Source organism: Lolium perenne, chromosome 2 (genome assembly GCF_019359855.2).
Source record: "Lolium perenne isolate Kyuss_39 chromosome 2, Kyuss_2.0, whole genome shotgun sequence".
NCBI classification, from domain to species: Eukaryota; Viridiplantae; Streptophyta; class Magnoliopsida; order Poales; family Poaceae; genus Lolium; species Lolium perenne.
The window spans coordinates 315045819-315065297 of NC_067245.2; the positions used below are offsets into that span (position 1 = coordinate 315045819).

The window sequence follows — 19479 nt, forward strand, 5'->3', positions numbered from 1 at the left end:
ATGAGGAGAAGACAACCATCTAGCTACTGCTATGGACCCATAGTCCAGGGGTAGACTACTCACTCATCACTCCGGAGGCGACCATGGCGGCGTAGAGTCCTCCGGGAGATGATTCCCCTCTCCGGCAGGGTGCCGGAGGCGATCTCCTGAATCCCCCGAGATGGGATTGGCGGCGGCGGCGTCTCTGGAAGGTTTTCCGTATCGTGGCTCTCGATGCTTGGGGGTTTCGCGACGAAGGCTATTTGTAGGCGGAAGGGCAGGTCAAGGGGCGTCACGAGGGGCCCACACCCTAGGTCGGCGCGGCCAGGGCTTGGGCCGCGCCGCCCTATGGTTTGGCCACCTCGTGGCCCCACTTCGTTGACTCTTCGGTCTTCTGGAAGCTTCGTGGCAAATTAGGACCCTGGGCGTTGATTTCGTCCAATTCCGAGAATATTTCCTTACTAGGATTTCTGAAACCAACAACAGCAGAAAACAAGAATCGGCACTTCGGCATCTTGTTAATAGGTTAGTTCCAGAAAATGCACGAATATGACATAAAGTGTGCATAAAACATGTAGATATCATCAATATTGTGGCATGGAACATAAGAAATTATCGATACGTCGGAGACGTATCAGTAGGCTGCGGCACTCGTGGTACAGGTGCATCACTCGGGAGCGATTAAAAGGGGTAGCTAAGACTTCGAGCAACGTGTTCTATTATGCCGGCTTCACGCTATATTCAGAAAAACCTAGTACATCAAAGACCAAATTCATACATTGAATGAACAATTTTTGGAACATCAAACGCAATTGGGCTTCTATGGAATGATCGGTTTATGCACAAATTGATGGTAGGTTACTCAATTCGGTCTATTCGGTCTTGTTCGGTTGGTGGGGCTAAAAACCGAATTCTACCAAATTTAATTCGGTTAGTATAAATGGAAACCGAAAAAATAGCGGTTAATGGAAAAAACCGAGATTTCGGTTAGTTCGGTTTTGGCTTTGGTTCGGTTTTCGGTTTCACGGTTTTTATGCCCACCCTGACTTACCACCCGCTCTTAGCCTCGACTCTTTCCCCGTGTTGGAAGAAGCTCTACGGACTACCGATGAGTTTTGTGATCAATGCTGGGCTCTAAGAAGAGAAGTGGAGATACTCCAGGAGGAGAATTACCGTCTCCGTAGAATGCTGGAATACTACTCAATTCCCGTCACAAGGTCGTCATCGCCAACTTCAGATAACAATGAATCTCTTCGAGTCTTTGTGCAGAATTGCCAAGTCGAGAAACTGAAGCTGAAGGAGATCTGTAAGAAGCGCGGGAGGAGTTCGTTACCACCATCGCCGAAGGAGTAATTCATCATCGGTATTGGCATCCCCTTGGTTTATCCCAAGCTCGGGGGAGTGCCGCGGTATCACATCATCACTACCTTTTTACTTTTTACTGTCAAGTAGTGTCATATCATGAGTAAGGAAGTTATCATATAAGATGGGTTGCAGTTTGTAAGTATCTCTCCTTTAGTTGGTTGTCTATGTATCCCTTGGTGTGAGTTATCGTTATGGAATATTAATGAGAAGTCTTATCATTTACATATTGCACATCTTATTTTAGTTTGCAATCTCTATTATATGATTGATCTTGGTTTTAGTATTGGTATCACTTTGGGAGCATTGAATAAATCTATTTGGTTTTGGCAAACTTAGCATTGGTCAATAGCAACAACACTTTGAGGTTGTTTCATTGTCTTTCTTTCTTGTTAGCTCATACCTTATTATTCTGAAGTTAAAACTGTTTGTGCTTACAAGGAAGATGCATGATTATTTCTATCACATGTATATTTGTTTGTTTCCCTCGACTCTTATGCTTGCTAATTAACCTTGCTAGCCAAAGACCTGTACTGAGAGGGAATACTTCTCGTGCATCCAAACCTAAACCCAAACCTATGCCATTTGTGTCCACCATAACTACCTACTACATGGTATTTTCTGCCATTCCAAGTAAATACTTCGTGTGCTACCTTTAAATAATTCAAAATTTACTATCTTTTATTTGTGTCAATGTTTTATAGCTCATGAGGAAGTATGTGGTGTTTTATCTTTCAATCTTGTTGGGCAACTTTCACCAATGGACTAGTGGCTTCATCCGCTTATCCGATAATTTTGCAAAAAGAGCTGGCAATGGGATTCCCAGTCCCAAATTAATTAATCTAAATAGACACTCCTCCATGGTATGTGATTGATGGACGGCACCCGAAGGATTCGGTTAGCCATGGCTTGTGTAAGCAAAGGTTGGGAGGAGTGTCATCATAATAAAACTAAAATAAAAAGGCACTCCTTCATGGTATGAGATTGTTGGCAGGCACCCGAGGATTCGGTTAGCCATGGTTTGTGAAAGAAAGGTTGGAAGGAGTGCCACACAAAATAAAAATAAAATGGGAGCAGCTCTTTAAAGGTTTGTCTGGCAAGGGGGTTAGAGTACCCGCTACCAGTCGTTGACAACAACAAACACCTCTCAAAATGTTACTTTCATTCTCTTTATATGATTTCAAAACTGAAAAAGCTCTAGCACATGATTTAATCCCTGCTTCCCTCTGCGAAGGGCCTGTCTTTTACTTTATGTTGAGTCAGTAAACCTATTTCCCTCCATCTCAAGCAAGCATTTGAGTTGTTGTGATCAAACCATTATATTGTGATTTGCTTCATCATGTCTTTTATTCTTCCTTGTTTAATACAAGTTTTATCTGAATGAATATAGCTTTGCAAGTTATCAATGATCATGAGGAGACTATTATGATTGAGTATGCAAGTTGTGCCATATAAACTTTAACATGAGAGCGCTGCTCAATAAGATAAGTATAATTGTTAATTGTTCTCTGACCAAGAACGAAGTTTGCCATCACCAACTATGATTTCTTATGCACCTTTTATTTGTGATTACCTTATACTTGTTTCAAGTTGAATTATATGAAGGAGTTGTTTACTAGAATGTCTTGTGTGAATGGATATGATGCTTCTTGTCCGTATTTTATTGATCGACTCTTCACTCCATAAACATGTGGTCCTGTTTACCGAGTTCAGTTTCGCTTGGGGACAAGCGAAGTCTAAGCTTGGGGGGAGTTGATACGTCCAATTTGCATCACTATTTTATATCATAATTTGCTATTATTCATTGATATATTTCATATTTGGACATAATACTTATGTTATTTCATCTATTTTGCATGTTTCAAGATTATTGGAGGATCGAGCACCGGAGCCAGGATTCTGCTGGAAAAAGCACCGTCAGAATGCAATATTTCGGAAGATCAACAGTTGACGGAAATTATACCAAAAATCCTATTTTTCCAGATGACGAAGGGAGCCAGAAGGGGGAGCTGAGGGGACCCGAGGTGGGCCCACCCCATAGGCCGGCGCGGCCCAGGGCCTGGCCGCGCCGCCCAGTGAGGAGGGGGGCCCACAGCCCCTCTCGCCTCCTTTTCTTCGCGAAATCCTTCATCCCAAAGACCTAAGCTCCAGAGGGTACCTAGCGAAGAGTTACAGCCACCTCTGCGAGGCGGAGAACACCAGAGAGAAAAGAGCTCTCCGGCGGGCTGAGATCCGCCGGGGAAATTCCCTCCGGGAGGGGGAAATCGACGCCATCGTCACCGCCATCGAGTTGGACATCATCTCCATCACCATCATCATCATCTCCACCATCATCACCGTCGTCTCCACCGCTGGACATCGTCACCGCCGTAGCAATTTGGGTTTGATCTTGATTGTTTGATAGGGGAAACTCTCCCGGTATTGATTTCTACTTGTTATTGATGCTATTGAGTGAAACTGTTGAACCAAGGTTTATGTTCAGATTGTTATTCATCATCATATCACCTCTGATCATGTTCCATATGATGTCTCGTGAGTAGTTCGTTTAGTTCTTGAGGACATGAGTGAAGTCTAAATGTTAGTAGTGAAGTATGGTTGAGTAATATTCAATGTTATGATATTTAAGTTGTGGTGTTATTTTTCTAGTGGTGTCGTGTGAACGTCGACTACACGACACTTCACCTTTATGGGCCTAGGGGAATGCATCTTGTACTCGTTTGCCAATTGCGGGGTTGCCAGAGTGACAGAAACCTAAGCCCCCGTTGGTATATCGATGCAGGAGGGATAGCAGGATCTCAGAGTTTAAGGCTGTGGTTAGATTTATCTTAATTACTTTCTTGTAGTTGCGGATGCTTGCAAGGGGTATAATCACAAGTATGTATTAGTCCTAGGAAGGGCGGTACATTAGCACATGTTCACCCACACAACACTTATCAAAACAATGAAGATTAATTAGCCGTATGTAGCGAAAGCACTAGACTAAAATCCCGTGTGTCCTCGAGAACGTTTGGTCATTATAAGTAAACAAACTGGCTTATCCTTTGTGCTAAAAAGGATTGGGCCACTCGCTGCAATTGATACTCTCGCATTTTACTTACTCGTACTTTATTCGTCTGTTACATCAAAACCCCATGAATACTTGTCTGTGAGCATTTACAGTGAATCCTTCATCGAAACTGCTTGTCAACACCTTCTGCTCCTCGTTGGGATCGACATTCTTACTTATCGAAGATACTACGATACACCCCCTATACTTGTGGGTCATCACTGTCCCACAGGGCCGTCACCGTCGCAACGACCACCTTGGTAGCCGCCGCCTCCGCCGTCGCCCGGGCCTCCTCCTCCTCTGCCGCCGCCTGGACCGCCGCCGCCGCCCGGGCCTCCTCCTCTCATGCACTGGGATGCCGTCGCGTCCTCCTCGCTGGGACCGCCGCTGGATCGCCGCCACGCCGGCGGCGGCAAGCGGCCCCCCGCCTAGCCGCCGCCCCGCCTTCGTCCACGGCGGCGATGGCGACCTCCGGCTCCCGGTTCTCTGCTCGACCCGCGCGGGAGAAGGGCCCCTACGCTGAGCGAGTCCAGTCGGAGCACATTAACCCCGACCATGGCCATCGCATAGCCGTGGCTTCCTCCTCCGCCGCCCAAGCTCGACGGCGCTGGCGTCCCGACCCGAGACTCGAAGGACGCGAGTGTAACCGGCTGGTCACCGGCGCACTCGAAGCGCATGGGCACGGGGACGTCGTCGTCCACGATGTCGTGGATGACGGCGTCGGCCGGAGGGGCCGCGATGGCCGCCCGCGCCTCCGCGAGCTCGGCCCTGGCGTCGGCGAGCTCGGCCATGGCGTTGGCGATCTCCGCCCGGTCGCCGCGAGGCGCCCTTCCGCGCTCTCGCCGCTCCGCCACCTCCAGGTCAGGCTGCTGCGCTCAACGCCGGCTGGCGGCTACCTCGTCTTGCTCCTCCTCCGGTGGAGCCGGCGGCACATGTGAACAACGTGCTCCCAATTCATGTGGTCGGCCATGGCTGGATGGTAGCTGGAGGGGGGCCCGTCGCCCCGCCGGTGTCCACCATATATAGCCACGGCGGGCGGGAAACAGCGTTAGCAGCGCGCGCGTGGCGTTTCGTGCGCGCAAACGCCAGCCGAAACTTGCCAATGTATTGGGCGCGCGGGAACGATCGTCGCCGCGCGGGAACAGTTAATCGCCGGCGGCAGTCCTCGACGGGACGTAAAACGCTATTAGCGACCTTGACGCTGTCCCAGGACAAAATATGCGTCCGCACCGCTGGAGCTACCCCCGACGCAAACGGTCGCCCTGGCCCACAACAGGTCCGCGAACCGACGCAAACAGACATTTCGGACGTCCGAAATGCTGGAGATGCCCTGATTAAAACATAGAAGCGTGAAAGAGAAAGGTGGGAGGCAGGCAGGGCCCGTAGGCGAACGCTCGGAAATATAAAAACGGCAGAGCCAGCGTGCTGCCGCAAGCAAACAGCACAGAAACGCCCCCGCAGCGCGCTGCAGCTGCTGCAGAGCCGCCCCCCCTATCCAGTCCCAGCTAGAAAACGCACGCTCCCATCAGCTACCACAGCAGAGCACTGCACTGACTCTCCGCGGAACAGCGGCCGAGGCGGCGGCGGCGGCAGGCAGGCAGGCGGGACTGAGGAGCGAGCGAGCCGATCCGAGATGACCAAGTCCAAGAACGGCTGCCTCAAGATCCTCGTCTGCGCCGGCGCCGGATCCGACCCCTCCGGCGGCTCCGACCCCGAGACCGACGCCCACGCCGACGAGGTGGGTGACCCTACCCGCCGCACCGCTCAATGCGGCCGGCGCCTCCTCTGCAGCTCACTCCTTCCGTTCGTCCAAGCTGCTTGCTTTTTTGCTGTTGGTTGGTTCGAGCTGGTGCGTTTCGCTTAAAGCAGATCTCCGTGCACCGCGCGGGGTTAGTGAGCTAGATCTAGGCCTGGTTCGTGGCCAGCATACATAAACGGCCGCCAATTCGGGTGATTCGCCGGTGATCCCGCCACTAGCTCAGCTCCTAGTCCTAAAAATTTCAAATTTGGCGTCTCCCTGGGAGCCCGAGCTGCTCGAAGTCTCGTAAATTAATTTCCACACAGATGAATTTACGAATTTCCTCTTTTAACCTCCTTTCATTTCCGTCTCCTGCCGAGCGGCTCTAGCTGGCCATGCTGGGCGACGACAGAGTTTGTTTACGAGGGTTGCTGTCCGCGTGTCCTCTCTTGATCCCATGCAGGACGGGATCTGATCTGACGGCGCGCCGCTTGTTTGCTCCGCGCGCACTAGTGCGACGCCATGATATGCAAGTGCACTTGGTCTGGCCATTACTGTGCGTATACTACTGTCTCTTGGCCTGTTGCATCTGTCCTCCTCCTCCCCGGTGTTTGGATTTTGCTCGCCTTGTCGCCCCCTCACACCCCTGATTTGACATTTCTTGTTGTTACTTTCTTTAGGCTGCTTTCCCCTACTGTTCAAATCATGGCCTGGGGAGGACTTCTGCTCTGGAGTGCGAGTCCTGTTAGCGCCCGATCAGCTGGGGAAGGGTCTTGAATTGAACCCACGTGGTGTACCGGGAAATTCGCTTGTTTAGCTGAGATTCCATGCCAACATGTTGCGGAAATGGGATCTTGACATGACAGCCCAGAGGAGCTGTAGTACTTGAATCATGCGCACTTGGCTTTTTTATTTGACGAACCTACGCAGATTTAGTTTAATTTGGATAAACCAGCTGTGGTCATAATTGAGTCGAGATATATGCTGCTTGAGATTCTTGGGGCAATAATAAATTGATGGGTGGATGGTACCACTACCAAACTTTATTAGATAAGAATTTTGCAAAGATATAGAAAATTAATTAACTAAAGAAACATGTTCTATAATAGAAAGCGATTAATGCGCCGGTTTGATTCAAATTTTTGATGGTGACTGAAGCATAGTGATACTTTGTGTTTATGCTTGCCTTTTGTCCTTTTTCCTCCTAGCATCTGACTACTTGCTTCGCTAGATGGAGAACTGTATTTCCTGCCTTACAGATACACTCAGTTTGCTACTTTCACTTGTTACTTTATAATTATCTCTGGTTCAATGGCTGATGCAAATGTTGGTTTGTACAGAGCAAGGCCGTATCAGATAAAAGCAGATGGAGCTTTCGCAGGAGGTCTACAAGGCATCGTGTTTTGAAGAACTCTGATATATCAGAACCTGAAACTCTAAGTTCGAGCAAAGCAAAAGCTGAAATTGCACCAACCAATAATGTCTACTCCTCTACATACTCTTACGCCTCAGAGAAGCCCCTTCATCTGGAGAAGCCAGACGCGGAGAAGCCAGATGAGAAGATTCTGCATCAAGAGAAGCCAGATGAGAAGCCTCTGCACGAAGAGAAGCCCAATGAAAAGCTGGCAGAGACGCCAACTGAAGAGCCAGCGGACCAGATAATTGAAAGGTCAATTGAACTGCCAGATGAGAAGATAACTGAGCCGCCAAGCAAAGAGCCAGCTGAAAGGATATCCGAAAAACCAATTGACGAGCCTACTGAAAATGCTGTTGAGGAACTTGATGAAAAGCCGGATGAAAGTATCGCTGTTTCATCCACTGAGCTGAAGCAGGATGAAGCCGCCCAACTTATTGGTACAAGCAGTCCAGACCCTGAGGAAGATCATGTGGAGTCTGCAGCTGTTGTCATTCAGACTGGCATCAGAACATACAGCGTATGTTACTATATCTTGTATCTATCAATCTATCATAATGTTCCCTACGACATTTTCCTGTTAATGTTAGTACAATACTAAGTGTTTACATGACTGCAGGCAAGGCAAGAACTGTCAAATCATAAGGATCTTGCGAAACTGCAAGCTGTGATACGTGGGCATCTAGTGAGGAGGCAGGCTGCAGAATCATTGCAATGCTTGCTTGCTATTGTTAAAACGCAAGGGCTTGTCCGTGCTCATCAAGCACAACAGGTGAGTGAAGGATTCTGGTTAATATATTTTCAGTTTATGACAATACTTGCTATCACTTGCATTGCTTGCTTGTGGGACAAACATCATGGCACCAATGTTACTCAATAGAATTCCATTTTGCAAATTTCCATCAGACCACCTATTGTATCGATAGGACTTCTTAGATTGATACGATTACTGAGAAACTCATTTGCTCCCTGCCAATTGAATGAGACTTATAAAAATTCAAGCTTTCAGATTTTATGTGCATTTTTTTCAAGTTCCTTTAGCTAGCCACCAGGATGCCATCTATGTGTCGCTGGTGTCATGAAATTATTCAAACCTTTCATCTAAGTTGTGTTATTTTAATCTGCTGTTCTCCTGCGAAATTCCATGCTTTGCATTGTCGTAACTTTCGTGTTGATTCTCTTCCTCTTTCCAAACGTGCAAGATGATCGTAATTTCCGTGTTATAAGCCTGAGTAGCACCCTTGCATAGACATACCTGAACCTTGTTTTGCTTATCAACACTGCGGATTTCTTTTTTTTGTAGGACACTTTGGTCAGTTCTTCAAGTGAGAAATTGCTTCAGAATGGATTTGCTCTCAAGGTGAGACACAATAACTCTTACCCACTAAGACTACCATCTTACTATCTCTGGTTTAGATTTCCTCATGTTCACACCGTGTTATCTTCTGCCAGCTCCTGGATGGCATGCCAAAATCAAAATCCATGAACATAAAGTGTGATCCTTCTGAAACTGATGCTACCTGGCAATGGATGGAGAGGTGGACAACTCTGATTCTTCCAATCACTGAAGGCCACTTGCTAGAGAATACTGAAAATAGTGGGTTGGTGGTTGAAAAGATGGAAGTTGCTCAGCATGAAGAGAAGGATGTTCCTTTGGACTCGGACATCTCTTTCCCGAAGTTAGTGCCTGATGATGTGGAAGACACACTAAGGTCATCTGATGCTAGTGCCTTTGTGGAAGAGACACAAGGGCCATCTGATTCTGCTGGATTGGAGGCTCCCGAATGTGTCCCAGAGGAAACCTCTGGGTTGGAAATCAATGATGGTCCTGTACCGGAGTTGATCGAAAAGATCAATGACGATGCTGAGCAATTGGATGATTCAACGACAGAGAATGTTGTGGAGCAATCTTTGGAGTTCTCTGGTCGACAGTCTTCCCAAACTGATCCATCAAGGGAAGCCAGCCCTCTTCCTGAAAAATCTGAATCTTATACCGAGGATATTATGGATCCATATAATCTTGAGCAGTCGCTGGACATGGAAGGTAGAAGCGCAGCAAGAAAGGCCTGCAATCCGGCATTTGCTGCTGCACAGATGAAATTTGAAGAGCTAACTTCAGCAGTCAGTAGGTCCAACAGTTCCTCTTATCTGGATGGGTCAAGCAAATTGAAGGTGCCTACTCCCCATTCCCAGGACGGTGCCTCACCCAAGCAAAACATTGATACAGGTATACCAGAAAGCACAGTTGGTCGTGATGCTAAAATCATACTTGCTGCTTCAGAATGTGGGACTGAGATTTCAATCTCCTCTACACTTGACTCACCAGACAGATCAGAAGCTGATGGCGGTGAGATTGTAATGGAGATTGGAGATCTTGGAGGTAGGAACTACACCACCGAGAATGCTGACAAAGACACCCATGTTTTACGTTCTGAAGTTAAGAACACTTCCGAAGGAGTTATCCAGCCAGAGAAAGATGAAGAACTGAATGGCGATGTTGCTAACCCTGCCATTGCCTCGGATCCTGTAGTTGAGCAAGCACATGTTGGACCAGGAAAGCCAGATTCACATGATCAAATTGAGAAATCTGTAGAATCATATGCTAGGTCACCCGAAGGAACTCCCATGAGCCGAACCACCTTTGCGGAATCTCATGGCACACCATCAAGTGAGGTCTCTGTCAATACCAACAAGAGTAAGACCAAAAAACCAAAGTCTCGTGTAAGCAGAAGGTCACTGACCAGTCCAAGCAATTCAGTAGGACGAAGCAGCACAGATAATCTGTCAAAGGATTATAAACATGCAAAGAGAGAGAGCTCAGTCAAGGTTGCTAAGTCTGACAATGTTGACCAAGAACCTCGCATGAGCAACAGCACTCCACTGCCAAGCTATATGCAGTTCACAGAATCCGCAAGAGCAAAGGCAGCTGCTCTATCCCCAAAGATGAGCCCAGATGTACAAGACAGCAACCCAAGGAAAAGGCATTCTTTGCCCATAGCAAATGGTAAACAGGAAACATCTCCCCGCATGCAACGATCATCATCCCAAGCTCAGGAAAAGGTGAAAACCAACGTTGCTGTTCCTCACAATCCATCTGGTAAGTGCTATCATCTTGTGCCTTATGCTACCCTGTTATCCATTTCTGTTTGGAAGTTTAGTTGTGACAACATTTTGTAACTGCTTGAGATTTTTCTCACGTTCACTGAGGCACAGTAATTACCTAGTACAATGTAGAAAATTTGAGTTTATATGCTGCTTATAAGATCTAGAGTAAAGTCCACAAAAACTTTTTATGGATCTGGTTGTGCCAGTTAGGAATTATGCTACTTGTATGAAGCAGTTGAATGTACAATTAAGCAATTTCAGGAACCTACAGCTCACAATAATTGAGATTCGCGAGGGGTGCAATGTTGGAAATTGCTGAACATTCTCTCTTGATTAGCTATGCTTTCTTAAGTGTGTCCTGTGCTTAATCAGTATGGACCACTGTGTCCTGGCTACAATTGCAATACCATCTATCGAAGCTGTAAAACTGTACTACTGCCCATAATGTATTTCTTCTTGTGTGCAGATAAGAGGTGGAACATATGATGGATCAATGTCAGCACATTGACGAGGTGCCATCAAATATATCTAGAAGCACTCTCGAGATGACTGAGATACTGGCACACTGCCCTTGTTTTTTTTTTCTTGTCGCAGGCCCTCTAATTCGTCAGTCGTTTCTTTATATTTTTTTCTTGGAATACTGATGGAGAAGAGCAGCAGCTTCATCATATATGTACATTTGTTGGTTCTTATTGGTTGTGCTATTTGACTGATAGTGATGATTTCTTTTGTGTGTAATATATATCCTGCTTGACTTGTATCGAAACGAACCAGCAACAGTGGTCTGAAAGAGTGGATTTGAAATGATCTGTTATGTTTGCAGTGCTACTGATGCTGAATGAAGTACTTGTTTGAGTGGATGGAGTTTGCGCTGTCAGATTTTGTGTGTTTCTGTACGAGAGGATGGTAGATCTCATATAAAATTTTGAAAACATGTTGAATCTCCCGCAGGTAATGGACAATTCGGACATGAGATTAGATTCCTAGAGAGATGTTAAGCTGTGATGTTGAGTCTATCGTGGGTCTCTGAAGAAGTATCGTAAGGGTGGTAGTTGAAACTGCAAAAATGTTGTACCGGCTCCTTACTCTGGTAGTATAACGATGAAATAGGGGGCATATTAGGTGTCAAAAAAAAAAGGGGGCATACGACTTATGTCCACGGGAGCCGGGCCAACGGGCTGCATATGGAAGACGATGGCGATGGTTTTTTTTCTCCAACCAACCCACATGGGCATTACCATCACGATAACGAAAACATAGGCGCAAAGGCCACCAACATCCAGGAGAAATTCAAAGAGTTGAGAAAGAAAAAACAAAGCGGAGGAGCCTACTGCTACCGCTCAGGGGAAATACTACAAGCACGGCGAATTTCCGAGGTTCAATCAGATGGCGATGGTTTTGTGTTTGAACTCCACCATTTTGGGTCGCCCCACACAACAGAGAATTTCATGACTTTGTCTAGAGGAAGCGGCGCGAGGTGCACCGACGTACATGGTGGCATGTCCCCATGGAAGACGGTGCGATGCTGTACCAGGACGAATTCAGGAGCGGCACCTCAATTCCGTGTGAGCAAACAAGAGAGGCGGACACCCCGGTTCTTGTCCACCGGAACACAGGCTGGGGGTCCAGGTGTCGCCGCTGCTGCCGATCACATAGGCTCTTTTCTCAGACATCGAGTTCGTGCGCGAGCTGGTGGAGTGCTCACGCGCGCCGGCCTTGGCGAGGCAGGGCGTCGGAGAAGGGTGGAAGGGCTTCGTGTATGCTGACGGCGGCAACACGCTGACGAACCTGCTGTGGTGGCTCCACAGCCGCCGCCCTCCTCCCGACCGTGCTTCTGAGTGGCTGACCACTTGCCTGTTCAGGCCGCAGCCGGTGGACGCATTAGCTATGTCTCTCGAGGGTGGTCGCGCCCATGCGGCCCGCCGGTGATCGGGATGTGTCTTCAGTTTGTTTCGCCTGCAGCCGCTCTGGTGAGTAGCAGAAGAATTCGTATGGTGTTCTCAGACCGAGTCTTTCTTTTTCCGAGACCCAGTTATGTTATGTACTCCATCTGTCCGACGAAACATGTCTTAGGTTTGCGTCTAGATGCAGATACATTCAAATTTTAACAAACCTCCAACATGTTTCATGGGTCGGAGGGAGTATTGTTGTTTCAAATTTTAACAAACCTCCAACATTTTCTTTTTACAACACATATTTTTAATTTCTCAGGGTACACAAACTACAGTTATGTCATTGAGAGTTTGAACATTTTTCTGTTCATAACAGGAGAAATCACGCATTATCTATTGTTAGGCGATAGATACATCTCTAGCTACGTGTCTAGTTATCTATGTTAGTACTAGTAGATAGTACAACTCAGGCCGCAAAACATGGGCAAGCTCCAAAGAAAATGCAGCCCCCACAGCAGATGCAGTAGCACCTGCGAGTTTTAGACTACTGTTACAACTAAGATTACACTGGGAAAACAAGGACACTAAAGTGAAGAAAAGAGGTTACGCAAGTTCTTTCAACGCCTGCGTCATCGCTTAATTTGCTTCTGAAGACCAGTTTCAATCAAGATCGTCGCTTCTCAAGTTCAATTTCAATGCTCGCATGAGTACTCTACATGCTCGGGCATACTCCTAAACAAGCAAACATGATTGCATGGTCAGGGAATACAACTGAGTATGAAAACAGAATGCCAATGGAACTCCCCCGCCGCAGCTCACCTTAACCAGTATCAGAGCTGCTGCTTGCTCATAGCAGGAATTTGATAGATCGATCTTCATAGCTCTGTAGGCATAGGCATCATCCAAAGCTTTGTCTTCTTCACTCATATGCAGCCAGCAAAGGCTCCTCTTTGCGTACAAGGTTGAATCATCAGGGTTAATCTCCATTGCCTGCAGACATCAAATGATGCCCATCCAAACCAAAGATCGAATTAGCTGTATTCAAAACAAATTAAAGCACTTCCTTGTCTTCAGAAAACGTATGTGAGCATGGACATAATAGGATATACATCTCGATTCATGGAGCTGTTTACAATGCAACCGTTTCATAGTTCAGAGCATTTAGCCTTTTAGGCCAGAAAGGGGATAATCAACAAGTAAAGTGCACAGCGGAACTAATGAAGAAGTATAGGATGCAAGAGTATACCTTGGTATAGAGAGCCAACGCATCAGCATAATCATTTCCCTTAAGTGCAGCATCCCCTTGAACTTTCAAAGCAAATCCATCATTTGCATCCAGAGGATCCTGAATCAAATGAAGAAGTGAAAGTCATTCTTTATTAAACAGAATATAAAATGAAAATTTGATTTTGAATTCACACAGTTTGCATGTTGAACCATTACATCAGTGCCTGCAGAGGCTGTGAGAGGGGAAAGAATCTCAACGCAGTCCATCCATCCATTGGTTGCAGCAATTTGTGCTGCTGTTCTACCAAACTGTTCAGGGGGATATCAAAGGGTAAATCTCAGGAATAAAAAAGGGAGAGCTTATGCAATGAAAAAATTAGGTTCTCAATTACACAATAACAGAAGAATGTGGCAAAGGAATTTATACTCATATCACTATAAGATTCAGAATTTAATGAATTATAGGGTATTGTGCAGGGCATGTATTACTGTACCAATACACATAAGAATATGAATGTCTAGATGACTGTGTGTAGCAAGATTCCAATAATATCCTGGATACGTCTAAAGAGTGAACATGTGTATGAATGCTTAAACCAACCTATTTCAATCATTTTGAAATCCTAGTTTGAGGTAAGCAGAGATTGTGCCAACTCCAGTATTAGGTACTCCCTCCGTTCCTATTTAATTGATGCGGGGGAGAGAAGGCTAATGAACAAATAAAGTATGGATAGAAGTCAATTAAATCCGGACAGAGGTAGTAGAACAGAGATCAGACATAGGCCTTCATTGTGGGGCATTTTACCCTAAATTTCACCCAGTTATGAAAGAATTCCACAAATTAGTTTCACAATGCCTTAGTTTGTAAGTGCAACATTTCTGAATTTTATTTTAATATCCAAACCGGAAAAGAGCAAGTTCCCATCTTCTATCCTAATTTCTAGTCGCTAACTTTCTTGTGGAGTCAAAAATCTATATTGGTCCCTAGCAGGGTAGTCATTTCTTTCTTTTGAATTAACAGCCCTCCGCCCTTTTCCATGGACCGAAATCCATTAAAACTTGAAAAATATTTATAAGAGGCTAGTAAAGAAACTCCTTATGGAACACAATTAACCCCAAATAGCAACATGCAGCATCATTTAAGGCCTTAGTCAAATGGCCTAAATTTACGAGTGTTATTAGCCACTCTCATATAACATTCTAAAAATATACAGATCTTAGCAGCTAAATCAAGCCATCTGTAGCAAGCTCTGAAGATCAACAAGAGTGACAAGTGACAACTAGTAACTTAAATAGCAGCGCAAAAACTCACTTCATCACGAATATTTGCATCAGCACCAGCTTCCAGCAAACACTTGATGCCACAAGTGAAGCCATAGGATGCAGCTATTATTAATGGTGTTATTACAGGCCTACCAGCATTGACATCAGCACCAGCCTGAAATATGGAATGTATAAATGCTGAAGATAGTGTTTCAAAAAAAACTGCAATAGCTACACTCACAAAAACTTTCTGTGGTAGGAGCTCTAAAGGGACAAGTCACTGCACCTTAATAAGTAGTTCCATGCATTTCAGTGAAGAAGCGGAGATAGCATATGAAAGTGGTGTATAGACTAAATGCACAACTGTGTTAGGCTGGAGAGAAGGCAAAGAAAAGATTACTTTCAGATAAACAATGATAAGAAGGGTACTGGATGAATAAAATATCAAAGTTTTGCATTTTTTTTAGCAAAACATGGAAAATTTCGGAATAGTGTGCAGACCAAAAAAGGCAAAAGGAAACAACAACCCATATCATCTTCGATAATGTTTTAATTTTATCATCATATATATATACTCCTAATTAGTAATTAGAGATTCCTTTCAATCCAGCACATTAATCCAATAATAAACTCCCACATTAATCAAGAAAGGAAAATTTCTCTCGCATTGTGCTACATCATCGAAATTCTCTCACATTCTGCTAGGTGACATGTTGAGTCCAATTGATTCGCGCTAATATAATTTCCCTTTTACCATCTAAACAAAGTCAGAAAGCCAATTGTTCAATAAAGTCCAACCGACTTGCATAAGGAAAAATAAATTTCCATCTAGCAGGACACACAGTTTAACCACGTTATCATCTAGCAGTCATCAAGAATCTAATGTTCCCTCTTTCCCAAATGAAGTGACTCATTTTTTTTCTAGATACGTATGTATGTAGTATGTACACATTGAAATGCGTCTAGATACATCCGTACAAAACTGAGTCACTTATTTTAGAACAGAGCTAGTACATGCTAAGTAATGAAAGATCTAAAGGTACATGAATAAATGATACATGATAAAACAAGTAAAGAGTGCAAAGAGTCATAGATTAGAGCCAGCCAGTAAAACAGAAATCCTGGCTCAGACGAGTCAAGGAAGTAAAATGGCACTAATTCCACCTTGGCACCTGGCAGGACTAAATCTTTGGACTAGGCAGGGTTGGGAAAGGGGGGAAATATATAAGACACTGCTAGGCACAGCCGTATTCATCCAGCCATGACTTTTCATCTACAAAGGAAATATTCTACCGCAGATAACACATATAATATTGATCAGAAATAGCAAACCAAAGATGGGGAAAAATAATTATTACATTTGCCTGATGCCTCAACAACAATTCCAACATTCTCACATTTCCATTTTGGGCAGCAACGTTTAGTGGTGTTCCTTGTGCGCATATAGGGTCAACATAAGCTCCCCTGGACAATAATAACTCTGCTATTTCACAGGTATCTGGATGAAACAAATAAAAATGCTCACGTCACATTCCCATCAAGGATACACTACAAAGAATATGAAAAATAGCTAATTACCTCGGGTGTTAGAGGCCCATAACCTGTCTCTCTCTGGGTCAGCATTTGGTCCTGGATAAACGATTTAGTACCTTATTATGTGCTAACGAAACTAGAAAAACTTCAAAAGTGAAACACAGTACCTGACAGTACCAAACCAGCCGGACCAAAATTGTTTCTCCAACCCAAGAAATAGCATTTTAAGCTCTACTTATTTGTTTTGTTCGAGGAAAATGTTTATGCATACCAGATACTGTTGAACTAGCTATCTGAATAAATAAAACATGAAATGACAATGATTTCTATTACCTTTAGATTGACGACACTACCTATTAGCCAAAATATGCATCACTAATTAAATGTTGTTATCACCACCTTTACTTCATCACTAAAGTACAACGTGCAAGACAAGAAGACTGAAGAGAAGAAATTTACTGCAGGACAGACATGAGAACCACTTTGGGGTTAATATGAAGCAGAACAAATCAGGCAAGGTGAACAAAGCTACAGGCAATAAAAACAGAAACAAACATATGCAGGGGGAAAAAGAACCTGGGATTGCAGCATAATGCAGTGCAGTAACCCCATTTATATTAGCTTTGTTTGGCTTAGCACCACGGTCAAGAAGAAACCTTACAACAGATGTAGATCCACAACCAAATATTGCGTATGATAGAGGCGTTGCACCTAGCAAGAGCATAAGAATGGCAAGCATTTGATCAGAAATTCGTGCTCCAAACCAACAAAAATCAACAGATAATCAAGAGCACCTGCATACTAAAACACCACCCAAGTAAGTGCTACACGTGAGTTAAAACAAAGAGCAGAGAAGTCTGCTCGCCATACCACCATTGATGTCCATGCTACCACATAAGATTCTATTTTATGGATTCATGATTCAGCATGGATTTCACAGAAGCAGACTATCGGAACCACTGTTTCAAGAAAAATAGAAATTGCCTCCCTCCTTCCTCCCTCCTTTACTGCAAAAAAGAATGTCCATTCGCAAAAAAAAAAAAAGAAAAATAGAAATTGCCTCCCTCCTTTACTGCAAAAACTGTAAATCACAGAAAAGCTTTAGGGGCATCCCACCATCAAGACAGAAGTACAAGAAAGTGATGATTGCTTATCATAGGCCCCACTAAGCCACACCCTGCAAGGCTGCAACATGAGTAGTTCGGTTTGTGTTTAAAACTTAAATTGATTGGTGGTGATCAGGTGACGACCTCCAGCCTCTTAGTCTTAGGAAACAAAAAAAGGCAGCCTTGAGCAGCGCGCGTCAGCAATTGCAGAACTTGGCAACTGAGAAAATGCTAATTACCCATGCCCGGATGCCCCCATACACAAACTAAGTTACCCCAAGTCCGCAACAAGCTTGCAGCGACTGTTTTCTACTTTAGACTAAATCCCTGACTAATTACCCATGAATCGGAGGGAGTAAATGAAATAACACTCCATGGACATGCCACTCTACATATCTGTATCAATCCAGCATTGCGAAGTCAGTCAGAACGGTGCTAGTACTAGCAACGAACAAATTACCGTCGTCGCCAGGCGCGTTGACGTTGAGGCAGAGTTCCTCGACCAGGAACATGCACATCTCCAGCCTGCCGGCCCACGCCGCCATGTGGAGCGGCCCGCGGCCGCGGAAATGCGGGTGCTTGATCGCCGCCAGCGTCTCTTCCACGCCTTTCCCCGACTTCCTCAGCTGTCTCACGAGCTCTGCATGCATAAACTCGTCAGATTCAGGAGCAGCAGCGCCCGATTCGCGGCGGGCGGCGGCGAGGGGGGGCTTACTCCTCACGGCGGGGATGTCGCCGTCGGTCGCGTCGTTGAGCGTCTGCACGGCCGACCATTCGTCCTTGGAGAGCGTGCGGTTCCCGACCCTCACCCGCTGCCGGGGCGTGACCATGGAGACGGGGATCTTCCGCATCCTGGGCTCGGATGGGATGGAATGTTCTAGAAGGGTGGGGTTTGGCGAGGAGGTGGAGGCGGAGGCGGAGGCGGAGGCGGAGTGGGTGAGGAATGGGGGAAAAGGCGGGAAGCGTTCCGTACAGAGAGGCTATCAGGTGTATACGGGCTTTGGATTGCGTTCCCCAAATCGATCCATAAATGATGCCATGAACGTTTGACCACTTTTAGCCGTGTGAGCTAACACTCGGCTCCCCCATATGTGCTTGGGTGGAGCTGTTTTTGGACTTATATATGGGGGTCGGCTAACTGCCAGTGCGCCCCCTTTATACTAAAAATTTTAAAATTTTAAAACATACTAACAAAATTTGATGAAAAAATAAATTCATTGATAGTTCAACCATATTTGGCTGATGTTTGTATAAATTTAAAAACATAGATTAAAAAAAACTAGCTACTGCCACCGACGCTGCCGCGCCCTAGCCTTAGGCGGCGGTACCTCGCTGTCGCGTAGTCCTCGCCGTCGTCGTGGTCCTCCTCCTTCGGCTGCGGGAGGTAGCTGCTGCTGCAGCCCTGGCCGGCGTCGCCGCGCCTCCCTGCGGCCTACTGGACAGGCCAGGTCCCTTGTCATCATCGTCGAGGTTGATGACGAGGCCGAGGCGACGGCGGCGCTCCTCCTCCTCCTCGGAGCGGTAGTCCACCGCGATCCACGCCTCGACGAACGCGCCCATCACCGCGAAGGACTCCAGCTGGGCTTGGCGCAGCCGAGGGAACTCCTCTGTGTTGTCCTCCGCCTTGACGATGGAGGCCGCCGCCTTGTACTCCATCGGTGGCGTCCACTTGCGCTGACGCTGCGGAGAGGCCTCGCGGATGACGAGGGCGCCACCGGGACTGCCATGGCGGCGGCTGCGAGATGGAGCAGCCTCCATCGGCTCGTCCTTCACCTTCGGAAGGAACCTGGGCGACGATGTGTTGTAGGGCGAAT

At 46.0% G+C, this 19479-nt stretch overlaps 2 protein-coding genes across 5 annotated transcripts; one reads left to right on the forward strand and one right to left on the reverse strand.

Annotated features, from left to right (window-relative positions):
• Positions 1–5805: 5805 nt before the first annotated feature.
• On the forward strand, positions 5806–11453 carry LOC127336778 (protein IQ-DOMAIN 32). Of its 2 annotated transcripts, XM_051363619.2 has the most exons (7): positions 5836–6125; positions 7466–8059; positions 8159–8311; positions 8843–8899; positions 8992–9766; positions 9866–10636; positions 11111–11453. In XM_051363619.2, the coding sequence occupies exons 1-7, from the start codon at positions 6021–6023 to the stop codon at positions 11128–11130; spliced, it is 2475 nt and encodes an 824-aa protein (XP_051219579.1). In that variant the 5' UTR covers positions 5836–6020; the 3' UTR covers positions 11131–11453. The 2 variants fall into 2 exon arrangements, with proteins under 2 accessions (XP_051219578.1, XP_051219579.1); XM_051363618.2 differs by having other exon boundaries at positions 5806–6125; positions 8992–10636.
• A 1426-nt stretch (positions 11454–12879) lies between these two features.
• On the reverse strand, positions 12880–18667 carry LOC127336777 (ankyrin repeat protein nuc-2). Of its 3 annotated transcripts, XR_007873531.2 has the most exons (12): positions 18381–18665; positions 18126–18305; positions 17136–17270; positions 16605–16655; positions 16385–16524; positions 15313–15399; positions 15076–15201; positions 13980–14072; positions 13783–13881; positions 13356–13526; positions 13144–13268; positions 12880–13066 (listed from the first exon to the last, which is right to left on the reverse strand). XR_007873531.2 is itself a non-coding variant. In XM_051363617.2 (11 exons), the coding sequence occupies exons 1-11, from the start codon at positions 18514–18516 to the stop codon at positions 13197–13199; spliced, it is 1290 nt and encodes a 429-aa protein (XP_051219577.1). In that variant the 5' UTR covers positions 18517–18665; the 3' UTR covers positions 12880–13196. The 3 variants fall into 3 exon arrangements, 2 of the variants coding, with proteins under 2 accessions (XP_051219577.1, XP_071682894.1); XM_051363617.2 differs by having other exon boundaries at positions 12880–13268; XM_071826793.1 differs by lacking the exon at positions 15313–15399 and having other exon boundaries at positions 12880–13268; positions 18381–18667.
• Positions 18668–19479: the final 812 nt, after the last annotated feature.